Genomic DNA, 17,918 nt, shown 5'->3' with positions numbered 1-17,918 from the left:
AGCTGATTGTAAAAGTTTCATTAACGCTATGTTGAAATTGACTTAATGTAGTACAGTTGTGTTTTATAATATGAAATAACATTTTCTTGCTGCAGCAGCAGTTCAGCTTCAAGTAGTGACATAAGCATTTAGGCTATGGGACTTGGCCTAATGCAGCTCTTGTTCCCAGTTGTCACGAGGACTTTTACTACTTACTATTTTATCAGACACTACTTACTGCTTAATGCAATTGTGCCACTGCTAGTTACCTGAATGTACCAGACACATGCAGAAAGTATACTGCCTGTATGTGCTTGCTTATCCATCACAGACAAGGTTGACCAGCTATTCAACTGCCTGTATCTTACCTTGCTTATAATGCAAAGAACAGAGCGCCTTTTCATAGCAGAGCAAAATGCGTTTTACAATGGTGCTCCTTTAAGGCAAATCAGAACCTCACAAATTGTAGTAGGTTAAAAGAAAAAGTAACAGATAAATGCACAATAAACTTAAAAGTAATAAATCTCAATGGTAGTTATTGTACCAGGGGTACTCTCCACTTCACTCAGAATTAAGGATGGTATATGTATCCAGACTCTAGGGAATTATTCCACTTTGAAAGCTAAGCCATATTATCCCGCTAAAAGACAGACAGTGTGTCTACCACTCACATACCAATACCAAAGCTAAGCATGCAAGGCTCTATGGCAATGATACATGCAATATCACTTTCCAGAACACTACTCTGTCTGCCATTAAAACAAAATAATTCAACAGGTTAGAAAGAAAGATTTTCATAAACAATACAATTAGGAACACAGTTTATTACACTGTATGTGTTAAATTAATGGTAGATGAAGACAGTTTTTTTTTTATATCAGCCTACGACCAAAAATTATATGCATGTTTATGTGATCAGCAGGCCATGCATATTTTTGGATAAATAAGCAAATAGACAGTTTACTAAAGCAGTCAAGCCTTGCCAATACAAGTATTAACTTCTTAAGGGGAAAAAGTGAGCCCAGGAGAACAATCTAAAGGGTTTTTGTTAATACCTTCATTTTTCCAGCCAGACAAATGCCTTTTATATAGGGACAAAATCTTTTTCTACATATATTAGAACTGGCCCATGTATATGTGGATGAGTACAATATTAATTTCCCCTCGTGTGATTCTGTCATAGATCCAAATGCTTATATGAATCAGATTTGATCCAGCATTTGGATGGCTTAATCGGCCATTGATCCATAGAGATTGAATCAACCCAACATTTATGTTTCAATTATGTGGTTTAATGTTATTTTGGGGAGCAAATTACAGGAGAGGGTGACTAGACTGTTGCTTTAGGCGAACAAGTGAGCAAAACAGAGTACTGAGTTTGAGCTGACGTGTGGATCCACTGGACTTGGTAACCCAGCCAAACAAGTGGCACACCAAGCTTAACTGGCTCTTGAGATGTGCCCATTTTAACTTGATGAGAAGATCTAATGAGAATGTAATGAGCCTCTGGGCAAAAAAACAAAAGGACAAAGGATTGCATTCCTGCCAGCATTAGAACATGTCAAGCCAAGCAACCAATCTGCCTCACCATAACACTAATCCACTGTTTATCAAGCCCCAACTCTTTTCAGGTCTGGGAAACAGCACTGGTCTTCCAAAACCAGGATACTTTGGATTAACGTACAAACTTGTAGGGGAGGAGATAACTAAGGTTAACAAGTTGAAACACTGACAAATGTTATTCAAGTAAATGGCAAGGGCTGTTGGTTGACATTCTGGAATGTTGGTTGGAATTCTGATCGCTGAAGATTAATATGTCCTGTGACCACAGGATTAAAAAAAAGGCAAAGGACAAGAGACGTCTCTGAATACTAGTACTAGTATTCCTTTAATAATTTGGCATTATGACATAAATTAGAAAAACTTTTCACAAGATTTTGAATCTTATTGCACGCTTACAGGCATTGTATTGGGAGAATTATACTGTAAACCAGATGTAGCACAACAAAGGCACCATGACTACATGCAGGGCCGCCATCAGGGGGGCACAGGGGGTATAGTCGTCCCGGGCCCGGACGATTCTAACTTTAAAAAGGGGCCCGGCGGTGCTACAGCTTACTTAGTAGCTCGGGCCCCCTTTAATGAATTCCGGGCCCTGTCATTGGTGGTCAGCGGGTGATCCTATTGGTCGCGCCCCGTGCGTACATGCACGTCGGTACGCACAGGGCGCAACCTTATAAAAGGGCTGGCGTCTTTCGGCACTCAGACTTGCAGAGGAACCGTCAACGAAGTACCTCACCGGAGGAGCCGCCGCCAGAGGAGCCGCCGCAGCCAAGGGGGGCTGGGCTGGGCTGTGCTGTGCTATTCCGTTCTGTGCAGGGCTGTGCTGGCTACCAATGTACAAGGGGGACCCTGCTGGCTACCAATGTACAAGGGGGACCCTGCTGGCTACCAATGTACTAGGGGGGCCCTGCTGGCTACCGATGTACAAGGGGGACCCTGCTGGCTACCGATGTACTAGGGTTGGGGCCCTGCTGGCTACCAATGTACTAGGGGGGCACTGCTGGCTACCAATGTACAAGGGGGACCCTGCTGGCTACCAATGTACAAGGGGGGCCCTGCTGGCTACCAATGTACTAGGGGGGCCCTGCTGGCTACCAATGTACTAGGGTTGGGGCCCTGCTGGCTACCAATGTACTAGGGGGGCACTGCTGGCTACCAATGTACAAGGGGGGGCACTGCTGGCTACCAATGAACTAGGGGGGGGGCCCTGCTGGCTACCAATGTACTAGGGGGGGCCCTGCTGGCTACCAATGTACTAGGGGGGCACTGCTGGCTACCAATGTACTAGGGGGGCCCTGCTGGCTACCAATGTACTAGGGGGGTCCTGCTGGCTACCAATGTACTAGGGGGGCCCTGCTGGCTACCAATGTACTAGGGTTGGGGCCCTGCTGGCTACCAATGTACTAGGGTTGGGGCACCGCTGGCTACCAATGTACTAGGGTTGGGGCACTGCTGGCTACCAATGTACAAGGGGGGGCCCTGCTGGTTACCAATGTACTAGGGGGGCATTGTTGGCTACCAATGTACAAGGGGGGCACTGCTGGCTACCAATGAACTAGGGGGGGGCACTGCTGGCTACCAATGTACAAGGGGGGGCCCTGCTGGTTACCAATGTACTAGGGGGGGGCCCTGCTGGTTACCAATGTACAAGGGGGGCACTGCTGGCTACCAATGTACAAGGGGGGCACTGCTGGCTACCAATGAACTAGGGGGGGCCCTGCTGGCTACCAATGTACTAGGGGGGGGCCTGCTGGTTACCAATGTACTAGGGGGGCATTGCTGGCTACCAATGTACAAGGGGGGCACTGCTGGCTGCCAATGAACTAGGGGGGGGCACTGCTGGCTACCAATGTACAAGGGGGGGCCCTGCTGGTTACCAATGTACTAGGGGGGGGGGCCTGCTGGTTACCAATGTACTAGGGGGGCATTGCTGGCTACCAATGTACAAGGGGGGCACTGCTGGCTACCAATGAACTAGGGGGGGGGCCCTGCTGGCTACCAATGTACTAGGGGGGCCCTGCTGGTTACCAATGTACTAGGGGGGGCATTGCTGGCTACCAATGTACAAGGGGGGCACTGCTGGCTACCAATGAACTAGGGGGGGGGCCCTGCTGGCTACCAATGTACTAGGGGGGCCCTGCTGGTTACCAATGTACTAGGGGGGGCACTGCTGGCTACCAATGTACAAGGGGGTGCACTGCTGGTTACCAATGTACTAGGGGGGGCACTGCTGGCTACCAATGTACAAGGGGGGGCACTGCTGGCTACCAATGAACTAGGGGGGGCCCTGCTGGCTACCAATGTCTCATCTCCGTGAGTCCTTTGTACTGGTGGGAGGGGGCCCCAGAAAATTTTGTTGTGAGGGGCCCCGTGATTTCTAATGGCGGCCCTGACTACATGATTTCAACAACAGAAGATGGATCAGTTCAATAGGCTCTCAATAAGTGACACACTGTCATTTTCTCACATTCTTTATTTACAACCTAGACTTTATGAAAATAAATCATTTGCAAGGGCTACAAAGAGCATAACAAACATATTTTATAACAAAGTAGAGGGTTCCTAGAATCTTAACCATAACAGAGCTGTACATAAAGAAGGAATAAATATGTCTCTATTTCCTACTAAACACAAGGGCCTGTCGCTTGGCAGTGCAAGGAAGCAGATTAATCTGTTTGAGACTGTTGACAAGTGAATTCTCTTCTGTGTGGGATGAGGTTTTAAGGAAGTGCCAAGTCAAAGCTTACTTGCAGAAGCAATAAACTGGGAGTTAAAAAAAAGAAGGACTATGGTGTTTATCATAGCATCTTTGCTCAGACTGATGGATATTTGTAATTATATATATATATATTTACATTATAGAGAGATATGTTTACTGTAGCTCCCTTGGTAGATCATGTAGAATGCATACCTGAAAGTAGATCCAGTGATCTAACCAGGTGCCAAGAGGTTTCATTTTGCAACCCTTTGGCTCCTGCCTTTGGGTAAGAAAGTCAATAAGGCAACAAAAAGCACCAAAAACATCATGTGTTAGGATAACAGATTCCTATTAATGACTTGTGAAGACAAACTATTGATGGTTACACTACAGTTCCAATGGATAGAGCTTTCTTAAACCGCAGAGTGTGCATTTGGAGATGGTATGCTGTTGTTATCAGATCCATATGGATCTTCAGGAAAAGCGTTTGGCCAAATGTGGCATAATACCCTTTGCCTTCATTGGCTTATTCTTTAAGTCTACTGCAGATCCTATGGCCAAATGAAATTAGTTAACAGAAGTCCTAAAGAAAACAATGCATGCAAATGCCTCACAATGCAGCCCATTATATTGAGATATCTGTAACCATAAGAAGAATTTCATTTTCAAATGACATCCTGTGCAAGCCACACCCTCAAATTCCAAGCCCAATAATGCTAGTTCAAGGAAAGGGCATTGAGTATTTCAGCTTCTTTATTTCCGAATACAGCAATTCAAGCAGAGATAAGATACTAATTTGATAGAGCTCTGAATCATCATAATTGATCCCATGTGCAAAGCATACTTGAATGCACACCCAGCCTGTTCCGCAAATGTTAGCTAGAATCATGCTTTCATCACAGAGCCCACTGGAAGACAAATCTGATTCGATCAGATAAACTATTATTCGTTACATTTTTTACTTACTAGAAAGAGTATATTAAATTATGCTTCTTGAAACTGTACTGCTTCCAAAAGTTTCATCTCTAGGCTGGAGTTCCAACAAAATGCCAGTATTAGTGCTGGTATTTTCTTAATTAGCCCAAAAATTAGTTCTGATTACCATATTATGTGAGGGCTCAGGGGGTGTAACATTTAAAGACAAGGGATAATAGGGAGACATAATAGCACGAGAAAGAGAACACAAAGATTTAGGACAAAGAGAGATCAGTAAGAATTCCCCATAAATCCTGGTGGCATTAAGGTGCTACCTACTTAGGGGGTGGATAATTGTTTGTATATTTTTATATACGCAGTGCTACTTATGCATGTAGGGCTCTACATTACTGCTAGATGTTTAATTAAATCATAATATATTGTGATCGTTTCAGCATGGACATTCAAACTTCAACCTGAGGTTGAGAGTCATAAATGTTTAGTCTAAAAAGACTTTGAGACTACTTCACATGAGAATAAGGAATCATGCTGTGAACTGTTGCTAGGCTTGCTTCCCATCACATGCATCTTTTGAAAAGAGAAGTGAGGAGTGAAATTGCCCTTAATCAGTTATATCTTACATATGTTTCTCCAGCTGGGGAATGATAGGGGCAGTAAAATGCCTGATGACTGCCAGCACACACATTCTTGTGTATGAAGGAGTAATGCTACCACTGGTGCAGATGTGCAAATGTTGCAAGAACATATTTTCACCATATATTCACAATATATTATTTATAATAACAATAATATCATATGGTAGTCCAACACTACCAATTGTAATTTTGTGTGTCTGTGCAGGTTACTGTAACCTTTTAATCAGTCTGCTGTGAAAATTAATAACATGACATGAGACATAACACCTCATCTGTGCACAGAATGCAGCTGTGCCTATGCACTAAATTTACAGGTTTCACACCAATGTTGCTATGTTGCTAAAACTGACTTCTTGCAATGGTAACCTGGTTAATTAAACATGTCAGAACCCACCTAGAGGTGTACATCCTACCTAGTACTGAATTGCAATACCAGAACAGAAGGTATGCATGTGTTCAAAGGAAATTTTCTTATTTCTAAGGTTCAGCACAAGCAGATGAATATCATGGAAAATCAGTTCTCCTACGATATTTCTGAAGCACTAAGATAGAAAGTCATGCATAATGTAAAGTCACGCATATATATTTGTATATATACACACACACACATGATTTTAAGTATGCAGCTTATACGCAAGCTGAAAAATAAGGCAGGGGCATTTGGAAGTAGCAAAACGCAGGTCCATTAAGAAGAGGCCCACCCAACCTGCAATTTACAACTACACTTAGACAGATAAGAACTGGCCTTTTTTCTGACAGCTACTCATCAACCACATCACATAGTTCTCATAGTTACTCCTCATACACCAAGCTCAAACTAAGTAGGAGTTTAACTACATGTATAGGATCTATTGCAGTACAGTGTCGAAATGGCCACCAGGATACTCGGAAAACTCCCGATGGACCCAGGTGTCAGTGGGCCCTCCAGCTCATGAACATTTGGCCTGCTTCATGGTCATTCCCTATTTATGAATGGGAAGAGAGAGAAGAAAAAAATTAGAGTGATTTGCTTATAATGAAGTCTAGGAGAGATGAGCATCCTGTAATAAGTGTTTGTTTTCAAACCTGTATAGAGAAAGCAGACCCTGTGATGATCACTGGGGGGGGGGGGGGGACCAGAAGGTTGGGGCCTACTGGAGCACTGACCAGTAAATAGATTAATGAAACAAATTACTGTTAAAGTTTAGGCGGGTTCTAAAACTGATTTTGCTGTGGGGTCCAGTGACTTCTAGTAATGCCAAATGGTAATAATAATATTTGGGTCTGGCACTTATCCCCAGTTATCAGAGGTAATATCTTCAGCAAATTTTATATTTTATGCCTGCAAGGAGGGAATATAGATGGCATAATTTAAAATAATTTCTGAATTCTACAAGTTATAAAAAAGGATGTCTGCTCAAAAGAGGAGAAAAAAATGCAAATACAGTGCAAAGAATTTAGCTCACAATCCCACTTGCAGGGTTTGGAGATATGGTATATAGAAGGGTTGCATTAAGGAACTGCAGGAGGCTGATGGAATAGCAGTGCATGAAAATGGTGGGGACCTTACAGTGTCTTATTAAGTCTCTGTTATATTGTTTTCGGGATTCATAATTGTTCACAATAATGTGCCTTCCAATGTTCTTTCATGAAAAGAACTGCTTGTACTCTTAAGAATTAAAAAACAAACTGACAATTTAATTAAACACAGCAGCAGCAAGTGATCTGTTAGAATGTTTTCTGGTATAAAACTTATGAATTACAAGAGAAGGAATTGTGTTTTGATGCCACTCCTGGGCAGTCATTAATTTTTCAGAGGACAGTGACAGTGATAAATTATTTAGATGTTTCTTTTTTCTCTACTGAATCTTTCATTTAAAAAACCCTCTTGTATCCATCTTTATAATCAAATGTGTAAATCCAGTGTCTTCCAAGTATTTGTAACTATAACAGAGCAGTCTAAATTGAAGCATGAGGGTGGATTCAGACCTCATAGGGATGCACGCTGTGCTCCGTGTTCTCCTTTCAATTACATCATTTTATTTAATGCGATCCTTCTCACTAGTGGGGTGATAACAGCTAATTGGCCCTCACCTTTGAAAGAACTATAAAAAATTCCAAACTGCAATTTCCATGGTAGTCACACCCTTGCCTTGGATAGGGCTATGGCCAGATAATTGCTGCTTTATGTGAACATAGACCAGTGTATCACAAACAATCAATGGATAAAATATCAACATAATGGGAAGAATGCTGGTGTAACAATCAGCCTTTGTCCCCAAGGAAAAATATGATTAGTTTTCAATGCAAATGAATCATGTGAAACTGATTAATTCACAAACCAACTGGATTATGAACTGGCCAATAAATCATGAATAGTTTCACCAGTCATTGCCCCTAATGGTTTGGTGGTGGCATTTTTCCAAGATATAAAGAATTAACTCTCAAAGGGATCTAAGGCACTAAAATGAATAATTAATTCATACAACACTGTAAACAAATATATTTTGCATCAGATGTTTTTCTTGTGTAAATACTAATCTAATCTTCAAAATGTGCTCATATTATACTCATTTCTTCCAACTACACATTTTCCAAAAAAGTGTAATTTTTAAATCAGACATGGAATTTCTAATAAAACAAGCCTGAGTCATGTGGTTTTTCTTTCCTCCATATTTACTATAAAGCCAATGGGCATGAGCCCAAGTCTCCTTAACTCAATGATATAAAATAGTAAATGACACACTAGAAAGTTCAATAACATGTGAACCCTGAAGTCATAACTACACAAATGTATACACTAATGCTCACTTACTAACATAGGACAAATATGCTCCTCAACAATTACCCATAGCAACCTATCAATTATAACCTTTGTACAGACAGCTCTAGGAAAAAGTCCCATACGGGGACTCATTTTGCCTTCCAACTCAACCACTCTTGACAGTAGCTTATTTGCCACTGCTTGGGGCCAAAAGTATATCCTTGTCAAATGATAGGCCTTAATCAGATATTGATCAAGATGGATGGAAAATTCAGTCAAGAAGGGGACCATATCTGCCATTGATGATTAATCTGCACATGCTCTCCATGTGATAGACTCATTAGCAAAGTGACCAAACAACTAGATCGGCTGATCTAGTTGTTTGGTCACTTTTCTTAATGAGTCTATCACATGGATAAACTAACTGGGTGAATCACTAACTGGGTGAATCAGAGTTTCACTCATGTAGGAACCTTGCTGTGGTATAGTCAGCTCACTTTGCCGCTGTGAAGTGCAGCGCAGCTAGCCAAAGGTGCCATAGAAATGTAAGTTAAAGTCTGATTGGTTGCTTAGGGTAAATGTACTGATGCAAGTTAGCATTAGTGTTAGTAAACTGCCCCATAATTTACTGGAAGAAAAAAATAAGTAAATTTCTTTGACTACCAATGAATTTCATCCAAACAACTCTATTTTAAATTATGGTGAAGAACAAGAAAAGACAATATTTGTCCAGACTGTACTTAAATTAAAATCAGAAATGTTCATATAAGGCTTGTTCTTTTGGTGTATCATAAAGTCAAAAACCTTCTTTTTCTACTAAGTTGCCTGTAGTATACCCATGAGCATTGTCTTACCTATCAAAGGCTATCAACCACTTTCTCCTTATGATGATGCACAGCAATTTTCTTGCTACACTTCAACATAAACCCATCATCTCACATGCTTGTCAGCACTGCTCTCTCACGTCTGCAAGTCTTTCTTTAGCTGCACCTCATGTCTGGAACTCTCAACCCTTAAATATATGTCAAGCACCATTTCTCTGTACTTTCAAACCACATTTATACATTACTAAGTGAAAGCTGCTTTTCATTTAAATACTACTTCTGTCCCTTGCTCCACAGGCACCACTGTTTCACACAAAAGGTATTTATGCATCTATTACCTGGGTTCACCACCCTTTTATTTTTTTTCCTTTTTATTCATATCAACAAAAGCGTGACAGCATAGAATGGAATCTCCTAAAGAATTAAAAGGGATGCTGTTGTGAGTATAAAGAGTGTTTACTTTTTGGCAAACACAAGATTGTATATAGAAAAAAAAATGTACTTTACATCACAAAATACTACTGTCACTTTTATGCTTGCAATTAGTATACCATTTTCTGGTGAGCATGTGATTTCCTTTCTGGCACAAAGTAGGAGTCCTGCCTTGCTTTATGGCAGGCTTTCTGGATATGGACTAAGGAAGCCACTGTCTCAAAGGTTAAAGTGGATCTGTGACCCAGACCTAAAATGCTGTATAATAAAAGCCCTTTTCAAATTAAACAAGAAAACCAAATAATTTTTATATTAACATATCCATACCCATTATAAAGGTATTTAAAAATCCCAGCTGTCAATCATATATTGCCTGCCCCGCCTCTATGCCTTAGGCAGACAGTTACTTTCACTTTCAATTCAGAACTTCCTAGGTGTTGCGGACGTCCTCACATTCCTTCTCCCTCCTCACTATGTAATTTTGTAACCAGTGCATGGACATGGGTATCAGGTCCCCCCATACTGGCACAGAAACAAGATTTTGCCAGGATGCAATGCCTGCTTTGATAACAGTGTCCACAAAATGGCACCTGCCTGCTTGCTGCAATTGTGAATTCCAAGGCTGAAGAAAATAAGATTAAAATAATTTATATAGTGTAAGTAAAGTTAACTTTGCTTGACAAACACAATAGAAAACAATTTGGAATTATTTCTTAAGGTGACAGGTCCCCTTTAAGCAGATAAAGCACCTTAAACACTAGACATCTGCTTGCAAATGCCTAGAGATGATTTAACAGTACTTTTAATAGTGGCTAGACAGTTGCCCATAGTGACATTATTCTTAAACTGATACTTTTCTTTAACAGAAAATCAGCACCATAATCTGCATTCTGAAATTGTATTTGCTTCCATTTACCTAATGCCATGCAACAACTAAGCATAACATGCTCTTTTATACAACACTAATAACAAGCTGGGTGTACAGGGCAAGCACATTTTAATCAGTCTTTCTAGATCACAATGTACCCTGGCTCCACTTCTAAAATCTGGTGGGTTCATATGAAGGGAAAAAAAATAAAACAAAATCTGCCTTCCAAAGCATAAAGCTCATATACAAAAGGATGGGGACACTCTGTCCCTACAATAAATGTGCCATGTGCAAAACTTGGAGCTACATAGTCTGCCAAAGGCATTTAGCCCCACAGCTTGAGCTTCCAAAGACTACTTTTAGCCCAATAGCTGACACATCCACAGAGTACATTTAGCCCATTAGCTGTCACAACCAGACACTACATTTGACTTAATTTAAGTCCCTCCTTTAGGATTTGTATGACAGACTTTGCTGCTATTGTTTGTTGCCTTGCAATCTAACTTAACTGAACTGGAAGGTGATTTAATGAAGTTCTACTTTTTTTAAGGATGAAAACATTTGTAAACGATTCAATGGACAGTAAATGTGAGCAGTTGTAATCAAAGCAGAAGCTAAAATAAGGTCCATAACATTGTGATGGACAGAACTGTCCCAATTGGTCTGTTCAGAACAAGGATACAGCAAACTCTATTACAACGAGATGAATGTAATAGTCAGGCTGTATGCCTCATTCTATCCAGAAGCTATTCCGATTTTAGACCCTCTTTGCAGTTCAGCAAGAGGTGTATATATATTAACACTGGAGACAAACTTTACCAGTGATGTTGCCCATAGCAACCAATCAGAATTAGATTTGAACATTCACCTAAAAGTTAGAAAACAAAAGATCTGATTGGGTGCTAAGGGCAACATCACCATTGATGTTTGTCTTCAATGTTAATAAATACACCTGCTAGTGCTATCTATAACACTGCTACACGTCTGATCATTGTCATACAGTTGCAGCTCTATTCTGGCTAAGGAAACAACTGCTATTCTGACCCCACCTAGTCTTCACAATGGGCCTACAACTACTGCATCTCATGGGGGTCAGCCCCTTGGTTTAGGACCCATGCTATCAGCTATACCACTCAATGAAACAATAAATGTAATCATGTATTACAGAGGTTCAGCTTTGGTTTGGTAAAGGGAGCAAAACAAAAACATTACAGATGATATAACAGATAATAAATTAGTAAAATATTTCCATATTTCCTCCCTATAATGTTTCCTTACAAAAATTGCAACATCATCTGTGCCTGTGAATGAAAGTAAGTTATTGTTTTAAAACAAACCCACTGATTTGCAGCCTAATATGAAGAATATGAAGCACTAGAGCATTTTTAACAAAAACAAAAAGTCTAATCTAAAATATAATTCAGCTTTTTTGTATCAGTGATCCGCCTGCATTAGCCAGTAGAGGAAAAGCACTGTATTCAAATGATATCCCTGGGCTCCTTTACCCAGCAATAAAAACAGAGCTGGTGACTGGATTTCGGCTGGCATTACACGTATGTGTTGCTGTCACTTCTGGATAGGGAAGAATGCTAAGGATAAGAAAGTGCTGTCTCTGCACTAAACCTTAAGTTACAATGACATTTTCTTGCAGTTTCACTAAGCCTGCTGGAAATCTGCCTTAAATATTTCATCACGTATCTGAAGCCAGTGAAGCGCTATAAGCATACTGAGGCTTGGCACAGGGATGTTTATAAACGAAACACTTAAGAGGAATATATTTCACATAGAGCTTTTTCAGGTACCAAACCATATTTCTTTAGAAACATAAAAAGTCTAACAAGACAGCAACACTGGTAGATCAGTAAGCCTTTACACAAATTGTTGAGGCTCTTCAGTTTCAAAATGTATTTTTGATAAAAAATACTTTTATTTTCACTTTATAAGGCTTAGTGACCCAAATCATATTTATGGATTAAACCTTCAATGAATGCACCAGTGTTCAGTTGCAATGGGTGGTAGAGATATAAGATGACCCCAGAGCAGATAAACATACACAAATGTAATAATAATAAAAAACAAACAAACAAGGACTCCATGACAAGGAAATAACTTTATATATACTGGATAGAACAACTGGCAATATTAGTTTAAACCAGATGGCTTTTCATTCTAAAGTGGGCAATATTGGCAAGATATCACAAGTAAATCCATTGGAACACTAGGCCTTAAGTCAATAATCAGATCACATAATGGGTCTATACTTTAGGCAGCTGCTGGCAAAATCCCTCACCCAACTTGGTCCTAGTCCAAATAGGTTTTCCACCATTCCCAACTGATATCCCTAAAACCTTAACAAGTACTGATTAAGGAGTTACCATTTTGGGCCCATGCATAGCCTGTGGCCAATTTGGTACCTTTATCTGTCCCTTCCAACATTTCACTAAATTTATGGGAATGCATTAAAATATATAGAACAGCCATATCAATGTTAGTTTTCAGCCATTAAGATAATGGCTAATGGGAGGAATTTCTTTCCTGCAGCACCACAGAAAAATTTCACCTTTAGACAATATTTTCCTGCACTCCAGTTACTATTAAGGCTCCAAATCTTGTTGCTATAACAACTGACCATTTCCTATGCCACCTTTCATTTTCTTTATGTAATCAGATTGCGAACATACCAATATCCCCCATCCTTTTCCAGACAGCCCATAGGCTGTTAGTAAAATAAAACTCCCACTGGCTTTTTAGGCTACTAATGTTTGTAGTTCAGCACAGCAGGAGGACTGTTAAATGGAAATCACAAAATGTTATGGGTATCTAAACATATATACATATATTTTTTTATAGAACAGTGTTTGTTCTGACATATATATAACACAATTTTGCTTAAGTGCCCTGTGTTAGAGGAGACAGGCATGCATACAGATGCCAGTAAAATAAACATTTGCTCAGTCTAAAAGGAGGCAAGAATGTCATGGGCAGCTCTGGTTTACTATGGAAATTCTTATGCTTACATCAATGTTTATTGTAATGGTTTGCAATTATAAACCAAAGTGGGGGAACAGTTCTGAGCGGTGCCTTTAGCAAGACCCTTATCCAGCTGATTAGGACATGTAAGTCATGCGCATGCAAAGCAACCACACATTTCTGAGATGTTATCTCAACTGAAATAGCCTAAAGTGCTGGTTATCTGGCCTGCACCCTGCTCAGTATGTGTGTGTCTATACAGATATCACTCTAGGACAAGGTACAGCCACATGGCACCCTCCAGTAACTGCTGGGTCACAGCCTTGCAGTTAGGACAGCTAACCTACAACCCTTGTTCTGCTACAACCCTGATTTTGTCAGGAGATCTGGTGCAACTGCTGTTGGGTGCTGGGTGCTTTAAACAAGGTTTTCCCTTAGATCTGTTTCTCATTAAATGAATGGACCAAATAAACTGTGGCAACTTCTAATGATATATGTATAGATATGTCAGGGACATCTGATTGTTAATGATGTTTGAATTATTTTACCTTTATTTTCTGTTGGTAAATGGGGCTGATGCACAAGTACTAATATCCATCACCCCTATAGTAAATAGCTGATGCCTTTATGCTCATGTGACCCATACACATAGTGCAGCAGATGAACATATGAAATGGGAAGCTTTAGCGCTGGGTACCACTATGCACATATGAGCAGATAACCTGAGGGGTGAATAGAAACATGGTGATGGGGGAGATGGGTGTGCAAATGGTACTTACCACTCTGCCTGAAAACCTCTCGATGGCTCGCTTGACCTTCCCATAGGTGCCCTTGCCCAGGGTCTCCAGCAGCTCGTACCTGTGCTTCAGGTTGTGCTTATGATGGTGCCTCTTCACCCCATGCTGCTTGGCTAGAGCCCCGGCTGTGTCGTCCTCCTCGTCACAAGGGGAAAGGTGCATTTGCTCTGCTAGCCCCACAACAGGGCTCTTGGCATCAGCACCTGGCTCCGGCTTGCCACCCCCATCCATGTCCCTCGGTCAGGAGCAAAGCGCCCAATTCTCTCTTTAGTCTGAAGCTGCCACTGTCGCTTTCTGCCTCTCGCAGCTGCGCATTTGGCACGTCAGGTCGCTAAACCCACCCTGCGTCTCCCGTGGGAGATCGGCGGAGGGGGTGACAGAGGTGGCACCAGCGACGCGATGCGATTGAAGGAGCGTGTGTCAGGGCTAAGCTGGGTCAGTGCGCACACGGCGAGGATGCGTTAGACAATCGCACAAGTGCGATCTCATGCACGCCGCGTCTCCCTCATTCACTAGTGCATATGATCCAGCCAAGGGGGGTCGGGTTTCCACTCTATATTTGGCCTCTCGCTTTAGGTCTTTCAGTGCAAGGGGACAGCACGGTCTGTCTCTGTCTCCATTCAGCATTTAAACCCAGCAGTACCTGGGGGGCTGCGCTCCTGATGGGGGGCGCCGGGGGGCCGCAGGGCTCGGAGGTAACGGAGAGTAATTCACCTCCCTAGGTTCCCCCATGTTCTTCTGCTCTCCTTCCTTTCGCCTTTCTGTCTCTCTGCCAGAGGGGCCCGAGCAGCAGTTTGTGATGCCGAGTGAGTACGAGAGGCCCTTTCATCCCCTGTTCTTTCCTCTTGTCTGAGGGAAAAGCCCATATGGGTGGGGCAGCACCTCATCCTCCTCCCCTTCTCCCTTCCATTCCAGGCTGGGCTGGAGCTGGAGATGGGGTCAGCCAGCAGGGCACAAGCGCTACTGCAAGGGAAATGCCGCCCCAGGACCCACATGCCTACACCCTGCAGCACCCTCTGGAAAGGCTTCCCACCTATACTTTCCTCACACTGCTCCTTCTAACATGATCTAATTACACGCCATGAGGGAAAGGCTAACCCATGCACTGTTTAAATAAGAATTCAGATGTAAAGTGAGTATGATAACTACAGTATATAGAAGTATATAAGTGGAGCTACCATAAACTCTCTGACGATTTAATTACCAGAAGTTCCTTCCAGCAGACAGACTGCGGAGATTTGTTCCCTCCCTTATAAAACCTTTTCCCCCAAAGTAACTGGACACAGGAAGAAGTACACTGACACCAAGATTCTTTTTGTGGGTAGGGTTCTGCCACAGCTTTATTATAGAGATACAACCGAAAAGTAGTCCTCGCCATGTATTTCAAAATTTCCCAACATTACAAACAACTTATTTGTTATTATAACGGATGCCGGCCACTGCAAACGCAGTGGGCATGTGAAAAACACCAAACCAACCGGACTTAAATGGCCAAGGACTATCCCCGCCTTTGCTGTGACATACGACCATATACAATCATATAACAGATACAAAGATAATACTATTTTTTTTTTTGCCTGAAAGGCAAAAAAACATAACAAGTAAATTAAGCGAAGTAACTATCCTATTGGTTCCTTAGTTAGACACGCTTAAACAGGGCGGGGGGGGGAGGGAGATGATCCTCCGTGCTGCAGCTGCTGCCAGTGGGATGCTGCAGGGTGATCTGTATAGCAGAGGAGAGGGGGGAGCTATAGGAGTGTTCTCTTTTTCCCCGCCTGTAACAGGAGCTTTTAACCCCTTTGTGTGCTGGAGGGAATTGGGCCCTTGCTGTCTCCACAGTCCCTCACTGCTTTCCTTAATTACTTCAGTGCTGTCCAGACTGCGGAGATTTGTTCCCTCCCTTATAAAACCTTTTCCCCCAAAGTAACTTGACACAGGAAGAAGTACACTGACACCAAGATTCTTTTTGTGGGTAGGGTTCTGCCACAGCTTTATTATAGAGATACAACCGAAAAGTAGTCCTCGCCATGTATTTCAAAATTTCCCAACATTACAAACAACTTATTTGTTATTATAACGGATGCCGGCCACTGCAGTGGGCATGTGAAAAACACCAAACCAACCGGACTTAAATGGCCAAGGACTATCCCCGCCAGGAGGAGTTCATGTATACCTACTTGAACTCCGACCCCCACCCACCAAGAGCCCTAGAGCCCTTTCAATGCCGTCCTGTAAACCGGACAAGAAAATATCTTGCCCTATGTCATTGAGGTGTACTCCGTCCTGTGTCATGAATCTATAAGTGTCACCTTCAAGGTGGATGTGCCGCCATGCTACCCATCCTTTATTCCTGACGAAACGGGATATCCTCGTATTAAGGAGCCTGCGCGCACGATCGATCGCAGCTAGGTCCCTAGCCCCTCTCCATGTTAATCTGGGGACAATTTCCGACCACACAATGATTGGGTTAGTGAACAGTGAGGCGCAGCGTTCTAAATCTGACTTCATTATTGTTATTAGCTTGGACACCTTAACCGCGCCTGGGTCGTTGCCCCCTGCATGAATGACCAATACCAGTGGGCAGTTATAGATTTTGCTAAAGGTGAACACTTCTGTTAGTACTTGTAGCCACCGCAAGCCACTAATTCCCTTCCAAACCATGTCAACCCCTTGGAAGCCGAGGTTCCTGCCTCCTGGACGAATAGCCGCCCGCCTCTCTGCCCGACGGAGGTAGGAATGCCTGACCAATAGGATTACTGGCGTATTGGAACCTGGGGAGAGAACTGATTAATTATCAGGTTGGGACGGATATATGCAGCAAAGCAGTTTGACTTCCACCTCCCCACTGACTTTACTGACGACTCGCTAAGGCCTTGTAAGCATGCTTCTGTCGCAGCGCCAATCCTGAAGGAGTGCGTGCCGAACTCCTTTTTGTCCAGGCCCAGATGCTCCAGGCATCTGTTGAAAAGGCGGCTAAACTGATAGCGTGTGAGGGGGGAGCCATCCTCGTGTACAAGGCAATTTGAGCCTGCGCTTCGCGCGCCGCGAAGGTGCTAATCAAGTGTACAGGGCAAGCATGGCCTTGGATAGCGGAGATGGTCACCCAGCAGCCCCTTCCCATAACATCGGTTTTTGACCTGCCTATCCGGACCCTTATACATTTTTTGTTTACTATCATGTCCTCTTGCCTCAGACCGCCCGGCTTTTTGGCGCTCGGGGGGACAAGCTCGCTAATGCGAAGGGCCCCGAAGAAGGCAAGGCTGAACGCTGCTCGGAATAGTGCAGTCTCGTATGGAGACTTGCAGATTACCTGAAATGGGGCTAGTAAGCGCTGTAGCAGCTGGAAATCCACCGGCCTGCGCGTGTCCCCCTTTTTCCCCTCTCGCCTCCAGCCCTTGAGTGGTGATGGGGCTGCTTAATGCCACATGTGGACAAGGATAGCCTCCGCGAGAAAACCCGTGCTATGGGCATAA

The 17,918-nt window shown here is 42.7% G+C and overlaps 1 protein-coding gene across 1 annotated transcript in view; it reads right to left on the bottom strand.

Moving 5' to 3' along the window:
• The window catches only part of nuak1 (NUAK family kinase 1), a 49,719-nt gene extending 34,419 nt beyond the window's left edge, over positions 1-15,300 (bottom strand). Inside the window, exon 1 of the mRNA XM_002931629.5 lies at positions 14,428-15,300. Coding sequence (XP_002931675.2) covers positions 14,428-14,676 — 249 coding nt within the window. The 5' untranslated portion in view covers positions 14,677-15,300. The remainder of the gene's footprint in view (positions 1-14,427) is intronic.
• Positions 15,301-17,918: the final 2,618 nt, after the last annotated feature.

Source organism: Xenopus tropicalis, chromosome 3 (assembly GCF_000004195.4).
Source record: "Xenopus tropicalis strain Nigerian chromosome 3, UCB_Xtro_10.0, whole genome shotgun sequence".
NCBI lineage: Eukaryota > Metazoa > Chordata > Amphibia > Anura > Pipidae > Xenopus > Xenopus tropicalis.
The sequence above is the reverse complement of the archived record's forward strand: the minus strand, read 5'-3'. Positions and strand labels throughout refer to the sequence as shown.